Raw genomic sequence first — 8289 nt, 5'->3', positions numbered from 1 at the left:
CATGTCTTGACCATATCACATCACAACATGCCCTGCAAAAACAAGTTAGAATGTCTCTACTTTGTTGTTGCAAGTTTTACGTGGCTGCTACGGGCTGAGCAAGAACCGTTCTTACCTACGCATCAAAACCACAACGATTTTTCATCAAGTTTGCTGTTTTAACCTTCAACAAGGACCAGGCGTAGCCACACTCGATTCAACTAAAGTTGGAGAAACTGACACCGGCCAGCCACCTGTGTGCGAAGCACGTCGGTAGAACCAGTCTCGCGTAAGCGTACGCGTAATGTCGGTCCGGGCCGCTCCATCCAACAATACCGCCGAATCAAAGTATGACATGCTGGTAAGCAGTATGACTATTATCCCCCACAACTCACTTGTGTTCTACTCGTGCATATAACATTTACGCCTAAACCTGGCTCGGATGCCACTGTTGGGAACGTAGTAATTTCAAAAAAATTCCTACGCACACGCAAGATCATGGTGATGCATAGCCACGAGAGGGGAGAGTGTTGTCCACGTACCCTCGTAGACTAAAAGCGGAAGTGTTATGACAACGCGGTTGATGTAGTTGTACGTCTTCACGATCGACCGATCCTAGTACCGAACATACGGCACCTCCGCGATCTGCACACGTTCAGCTCGGTGACATCCCACGAACTCACGATCCAGTAGAGTGTCGAGGAAGAGCTTCGTCAGCACGACGGCGTGATGACGGTGATGATGAAGCTACCGGCGCAGGGCTTCGCCTAAGCACTACGATGATATGACCGAGGTGGATTATGGTGGAGGGGGGCACTGCACACGGCTAAGAGATCAATGATCAATTTGTGTGTCTATGGGGTGCCCCCCTCCCCCGTATATAAAGGAGTGGAGGAGGGGGAGGGCCGACCCTCTACTATGGCGTGCCTTGAGGAGTCCTACTCCCACCGGGAGTAGTATTCCCCCCTTCCAAGTAGTAGGAGTAGGAGAGAAGGAAGGGGAAGAGAGAAGAGAAGGAAGGAGGGGGCGCTGCCCCTCCCCATAGTCCAATTCGGACTAGGCCTTCGGGGGGGGGGGGGGCTGCCCTAGGCAGCCCCTCTCTCTCTCTCTCCCCTAAAGCCCAATAAGGCTGGTGGGCGATGCCCGCGCTATACGGCTGTTGTATGCTTTAGCAACAGGAGAATGTGGGAAGAAGATGATGATGTGGGGCATAATATCAGACGGCTGCTGTGCGCTGGATCGCACGGCTGCGTGCGGACCGGCCCAAATTTGCGCCAGCGCACCGGCGCGTAGTACTGCCCAAACAAAAAGGCCTAGTAGGGATTTTTACTTGGAAAAAACAATGTTCCATATTAGAGACTTGTTGAAATAATAGGGGATTTCCTCATCCAGTCTACTCCTAGGACTACATTATATGCTCCCAAGAGTCCCAACTTCGGTCTTCATTTCCAACGCCTGGAAAGTCAAGATTATACGTGGCCATATGTTGGGCTAGGCCGGGCTTCGGTCCAGGCCTAACAAAGCCCGTAGCAGAAAACCTAGGCCCGGCCCTGGCCCGACCGTCGGGCCTACATTTCAGGCCCAAGCCCGACCCATTAGTGGAATAGCCCGTCGGGCCTTGGGCTGGGCCCTTTCCCTAAATCACGAATATGACATGCCCAAGCCCGACCCGGACCAACCGTCGACCCTAGATCTTAGGACCAACCCCGACACGTGGGCAAGACCGGGCCGAGTGAGGCCGGTCTTTTTTGGGCTGGGTCAGGTCGGGCCGGGTTTCCTATGGCCAGGTATAGTCAAGATAGATGACAACACCTTTTTATCCGCTTCCTTACTGGGTAGACACACTTCTTATTTTGGCCTTCACCTCCTGCCCGCAACCCCCTTGTCTTTGTTAGCGATTCAACCATCTCCACTAGGATCCAAATGTGTCTTAATGATTGGATTTAGACTTTGAATTGCCAAGTAGCAAGGTAAGCTTGACGTGTTCGCGAAACCATGTCAGAATGTACAATATTAGTCCCGAAGGATTGTATGAGCAAGGCCCAAAGAATTTCTATTTGTAGCAACACGAGGAGCCATGAAGGGAGAATACAAAAGTTTAGTCGACGCCACATTTTCAGAAGAAGCAATTGGATAAGAAAGATACGTTGTGAATGAGCACACATTCGATCAAGAGCTTACACACAACAAAACCTAACTCTACTTCTTTTTCCTCCTCCACCGCTATCCTACCAACATGCCATTCAATATCTATAGTGGAGAAGATGAGTAAGCCCCCGATGTCATCAATTAGTAATAGAATAGTCCTTTCATCTCCTTTGAGCCAATAAGGTCCTTGCTCTAGAACCAATGCCAATGCCAACAGAGAGGGTGTAAACGAAGGATTCGAAGGAGGTTACCGGTTGAGAGCAAATGCAACATGTGAGCCATTTGGAGAAAAAAGGTAACCTCAACCTTTCTTCTCCTAATAGGGCCTATCCGAAAGAGAACCTGACACCTCTTGTTCCTAAACATCAGAATATGACACACAACAACGAACAACAAGAGCGAGGAAAGATAAAAAGTTCCATATTAGTGTTTATTGGATGGTCAACTTAAATACATCAGAGGTCCTAAAACTATCCCAAGTGTGTCAAGTAGGTCCTAAAAGTTTGAAATCGTCCACCGCGGGTCTTATATGTGTATTTTACGCGCGACTTTTAGGACCTACTTGATACACTTGGAATTCTTTTAGGACCGCGATGAACGATTTACACACATTTAGGACTCGTGGTGAACAATTTTAAACTTTTAGGACCTACTTGACACATTTGGAATGCTTTTAGGACCTCCAATGTATTTTACTCTTATTTTTTCGATAGTGGCCAACCAGCATGATGGTGCCGCTGATGGGGAGAGGATTCGACGAGTAGACGAGGAGATGGTGGCGACAACAGAAAGACGAAGAGGCGGTGCCTCGAAGAGGGTGGTGTTAGCGTGGTGAAGTTATGGTGGCGTTGGCAACAGGGAAGTTGCAGCAAGGTGATGGGTAGAACGGAAAGCAGCATGGTCGATGGATGTGAGTAGCAAGGTGGTCAGTAGAAGCGGCCTTCTGGACGTCTAGTGAGGAAAAACACGAGGAGGGTGATTCCAAGGGATTCATATGTATGGGTCTCTTTATTAGGTTGGGGTGCTCCTAATTGTCCATGGAATTGAGCCCACGATTGATTTTCAGTTCGGTCGCCCTCCAAATGGTTGGTATTGATCACACACAATTCCAATTCCTTGGTATCAAACTTAATATGAAGTTCCAAACAAGGTCTTAGAAATTGAATGGTCAAAGTTAGGCTTAAAATTCGAGACCGCCTTACATTATAGCAATTTAGAGAGTGTAGCTTTCTTGAGAAATTATCATGCCCACCAACCAAGTAGATGGATGAGAATTGGATAAAATCTATTATGTAATAACTATCAGATTTGTTAGGTCTCGATGCCTAGTGTCATCTACGTTTTGAGATTGACGTTGCTATGACTTTACTATGCTTAAACCTTATCACTAAGATTCGAGTAATACAATTTCAAATCTGAACCGTATTTGTTTTCACAAATATGCACGTGTTTAGATCATACCTCGAAGTTGCATGACGATGTATTAAACGGGCAAAACCACTCCCAACCTTCAATGTCTTCGCCTACCGTCCGGCGGGAGATGCAAGTGGGGACAGCACCCGCATGTCCGCGACCGTCCATGAACAGAAAATTTACACTAGCAAATGAGTTTTTTTTTGACCTGACACTAACAAATGAGTTGCGAAAGCTTTTCAGTTTACAGTGGCGTTTTCCCGTAAAATCCATCGATACGCCCGGTGTAACTCGCTGTTTACTTGGACAACAAATATCTCTCGCCAATCCCTTCCCTTGGGGCTTGGTCGCTCCTGCAAAGCTTCACTCCAAAAGTGCCCATCAGCGACCATCCGTTCGCTCCTGCACCTCCCTTATCGCGGTGGATTGGCCTCCTCTCCTCTATCTTGTTGGCCGCCCATCTCGACTCTCCAAACTCTCAGCTCCCTCCCTCGCACACGCCGTTCTCGAATGGCGGCCACCTCCGGCCTCACGGCCACCGTCACCTCCCCTCCGGCCGCCCTTAGAGCCTCGCCTCCTCCCGTCCTCTTCCTCCGCCCCATCTCTCGCTGCTCCAGGCTCCATTCCCTCAAGGCCAAGGTCTGCGGCACTGCCTTTCCCGTCCCTCTTCCCTCCCTATGCTGCTACCAGTATTCTTGAATTACTTTTCTGTCCGTTGAACTGGGGGTGCATAACCATGAGTTCCACCTAGAGTTGTGATGCGGTGCCTCTGTAGTTTACTCCATGATTAACATGCCTCTGTGGAGCTATACCAATACCATGCAAAGAATCAGTAATTTACTCCATTGTAACATTGTACCTCAATTCTGAAATCTTTTCGTCTACACAGGCAGCAGCAAAGGACCAGGACGAAAAGAAGCCCGAAGCTACCAAAAAGAAGGCGTACAGTCTTGTTTGCACTGCCTGCGAAGGGAACGGTAAGCCAGCCGTCTTCTTCTGTTTACAGTTTAGACTACAAGGTACCCAACCCATAACTATCATATAAAGCAATCTGGAACAACCAGTATGTCTGGTAAGAAATATTTGAAATGGTGATAAGATTAGTAGCACTAAACTACTAATTTCGATTAGGTGGGATAGCTTATGTCGAAATGTGGATGCATAGGGTACAAGATCTCTAGTGTTGAGTACTCGTCCAAATAGCTCAATGCATAGGATGTGTGGCAGTTTCCACCTGGTGCTCTGTCATACAAGGTCTCTAAGGCATACCAATTCATTTTGGGAGATGTGCAGGTTATTCCTGCTTTTAGTAAGCGGCTTTGGAGTACTTGCTGCCCACTCAAAACTTTTACTGGCTTCTCATACGCAATAGGTTGAACACCAGACAGTTACTTACTTCAGAGAAAAACATTTCTTCATCCCTAATCACACTCGTGTCATGTCTGGTATAAGGGTGCTTGAAACTAGAGATCATGTTCTTCCACTGCCATGTTGCTCAAGTTTGCTGGAGACACTTATACCCAAATTGGATGCCGGTGCATGGCTGGCACCATCCAAGAGCAGCTCAGTCAGCTTAAAAATCATCTTCAGGTGCTTTTTTTTTCCTTAGAGATTGTTATTCTGATCTCCTGGGCCATTTGGAACACCAGGAATCACTTCATCTTCACAGGGCTTGAGCCAATCCTCTATTCTTGCGGGAAGAAATTCAAAGAGGAGCTGAATTGGGTGGTTCACAAGGCAAAGAAGAAAAAATATAGCCAGTTCACTGACTCGGCTCAAGCCTTTAGATAGTACACACACTAGACGGCAATGGGTACTCCTTGTGCCTCTTGACACTGCTGTATTTTTCTTTGCTTTCTTCTGTTTCGTTTTGTTGTACTGTTTGCGTAAACCACAAAATCTATAAGAATATGCTGTGAGAAGAAATTCTCACAGGTTCGGCTCAAAGAACACAACAACTCCATGTAGCTCCTTGTTCCACAAGTGAGTGCTGAAACCGAAGTGATAGGGTTTGGACCCTTTCACTGTTGGGTTTTCCTCCATTGTTATATAAATAAAGGGTGATCATATGTTTGATATACGGTGTTCTCACGACACTTGGAAATCTTTTATTATCACTCTTTAATCTGTTTTCCTCACAAAATTAAACTCTTTTACCAAATGGATATGTGAACTGTGGTTAGCATTAGCAATCTTTGTGCCTGTGACCCAGTTCCATGCTTCTGAAGCGAGAATTTTGTAGTATCATATTTTACCTGAGCACTCATTATAGCTATGTACTACCATGGCTTAATTCTAGTGATCTAAAAGGTCTTATATTTCTTTATAGAGGGAGTATATTTTACCAACAAATGCATACAGTATACGTGTGAGTTGTTTGATGATTTGATCATTCTCTGAACCGACTTGTTAAACCTTGGAAGTGCAATAATGTGGATTTTACTTTAGTAGACCACTTCTTGGAAAAATGTATCTATTCTGAAGCAATTTATGTCTCCCTGCACTTTTAGCATGTTAAAAGCTCAGCTATAGCAAGATTAATTCGGTCTTGGTGCAAATTGAATGCCGTATCGATCAATGTGTAACAATGTTTCAAATGGATCTGAGAGTCTTCATTGCATTTTGGTGGAGTTTTTCTCGTGATCAATTTTCTGTGGATCGATGCCACAGGAGCTCATTCCAATCGGTTGTAACAATCTTATGGCAAATGGCAGGCGCAATCGCATGCACCCAATGCAAGGGAGGTGGGGAGAATTTGGAAGACCATTTTGGTGGCCGATTCAAAGCTGGAGGATTATGCTGGCTTTGCAGGTAAAATAAGTCTTGCTCTAACTGACAATACTCTATTAGGATTAGATTATCTAACTTTCCAATGTTTTCTGTCGGTTCATTTAAAACATGGCAGAGGAAAGCGTGAAATTCTATGTGGGAGCTGCAATGGCGCTGGCTTCTTGGGTGGATTTATGAGCACTGCCGACGACACTTCCGAATGAAATGCTTATGTTGTTATTTTTTGCTTATGTTGTATTTGGCAAATTTTGGGAGATCTGTAACATTTTTACTTGTATCCCCCCCCCCCCCAAGGAATGTGTCCCTTAGAAGTGGGACATTTATTGCATTTAATAATTGTATAATTTTTTTATTTGTGACAAAGTATGTCACTAAGGCTCCTCGCAGAAAATATTCATATATGACGTCAAACCCACCTTGGAAACCCACAATCTGTGTTAGTGCAAACGAAATTTTAATGGCATTAAACTTGGTCTTCAGAGGCTTACGTGCAGTGGCAGAGCTAGGGGTGCCCGGGTGCCAGGGCCCACCTTGAAATGAAAATTGAATAAATAACAATTATATGAACAGTTCCCATTGTTGCCCCACCCTGGCACAGTGGGTTATCTCCACTACGGCTTATGTGGCCAGATATCAAAAGTTGATTTTCCCTTGTTGATCTTTGAACTGGAACTTGATGATCGTACAACATTCAATGTTTTCCCCTTCTTTTTGCTATTAATTTTAAACAGTTTTGTTGTTAATTCAGTCTCGCTCTGGTGCGGCTCCTATGAGCCACACCCACTACTTGAAAAAGGCTTATAGTTGGGCTCAAATTGGTGGCGAATGTCGGCGGGAATCCGCCACGGGTACCAAATTTTGCTTGCCACTGCTATATGGCAACAGTGGAGGGCGAAACTGACCACCCCCAGTTGTAAGTTTTTTTTTTCAAATTCAGTCGTGGGATAAAAGCAACAGTGGCAGGTGACAGGCCGCTGCCTGCCACTGGTTTGTGATGCACTAGTGGCAGGAAAAACATTTGCCTGCCACAACAATATTTCGGTGACCCGCGCCAATTTTTTTAAGATTTCCAAAAATTAGCGGTGGTGGGTGTCGGAGCTAAATTCGGCGGATCTCGGGTACGGGTCCCGAGCTGGTGATCTTGGCTTGATGGTAACAGGAAGTAGAGAGAGATAATGTTTACCCAGGTTCGTGCCCTCTCGAAGAGGTAAAACCCTACGTGCTGCTTGTATTGTATTAATTGTGGATGGGGTACAAAGTATAGGATGTTCTACCTCGAGATCGTATGAATGAATCTAACATGTCTCTACAGACTAAAACCCTTGGCTTATATAGAGACCGAGGGGGTACCTAGGGTTACACATGGTCGGTTGCATTTAGAGATAAACATGCCGAATATTTGAATATGCCTTGAAGTATACGGCAAGTCTTCGGAGGATTCCACCTTGAGTACGCCGAGGGACATAGCTTATGCGGCCCATTTTTCGGTTGTCGGTGGTCCTCGGCTCGGCCCATGAACGATAGGCCGACGCGGTGAGTACCCACTAATCCAGGACAACGTCAGTAGCCCCTGAACTAGTCTTCAAGCCAAGGACCCTGAATCACTCCTCGGGGCATCTTCTTCTTATGGTCTTCGACTTTGTAGACGAGTTCGATCTTCCAAATTGGTTCCATATCCGAGTACTTCTCGGGACCCGAACTCCTTATTAACCTTTTATGTTCGGCCTTCTCTTTTACTGTAGCCATGTGTAAACCTGAGCAAAGATATACTCTAGATAATTGTGGCGTCTTTTAACAAGGCCCCTTATGAAAATAGTGTATTTTTATTGGATCCTAAGACCCCCTTAACTTAACGGCGAAGGATTTTCATGTGGGAGTAGTGGGCCAATTGGGATTTTGACAGCTTTTTCCCGAAAACTGAACCACCACCACTTACAGTGGAACCGAGAGGTCCCATCA

At 45.8% G+C, this 8289-nt stretch overlaps 1 protein-coding gene across 1 annotated transcript; it reads left to right on the top strand.

Annotated features, from left to right (window-relative positions):
* The first annotated feature begins 3870 nt into the window (after positions 1 to 3870).
* Positions 3871 to 6756, top strand: LOC123169427 (protein BUNDLE SHEATH DEFECTIVE 2, chloroplastic). The gene is made up of 4 exons (XM_044587301.1): positions 3871 to 4179; positions 4430 to 4517; positions 6255 to 6351; positions 6446 to 6756. Exons 1-4 carry the CDS (start codon positions 4051 to 4053, stop codon positions 6531 to 6533), a joined length of 402 nt encoding a protein of 133 aa, XP_044443236.1. The 5' UTR covers positions 3871 to 4050; the 3' UTR covers positions 6534 to 6756.
* The last annotated feature ends 1533 nt before the right edge of the window (positions 6757 to 8289 follow it).

Source organism: Triticum aestivum, chromosome 7D (genome assembly GCF_018294505.1).
Source record: "Triticum aestivum cultivar Chinese Spring chromosome 7D, IWGSC CS RefSeq v2.1, whole genome shotgun sequence".
Classification (NCBI taxonomy): Eukaryota; Viridiplantae; Streptophyta; class Magnoliopsida; order Poales; family Poaceae; genus Triticum; species Triticum aestivum.
The sequence above is the reverse complement of the archived record's forward strand: the minus strand, read 5'-3'. Positions and strand labels throughout refer to the sequence as shown.

Bases quoted from the DNA above. Each gene is read 5' to 3' on its own strand.
- LOC123169427 (XM_044587301.1), top strand. From the start codon at position 4,051: ATGGCGGCCACCTCCGGCCTCACGGCCACCGTCACCTCCCCTCCGGCC. The intron at 4,180-4,429 runs GTCTGCGGCACT...TCGTCTACACAG, and splicing joins TCCATTCCCTCAAGGCCAAG to GCAGCAGCAAAGGACCAGGA. The intron at 4,518-6,254 runs GTAAGCCAGCCG...GGCAAATGGCAG, and splicing joins CACTGCCTGCGAAGGGAACG to GCGCAATCGCATGCACCCAA.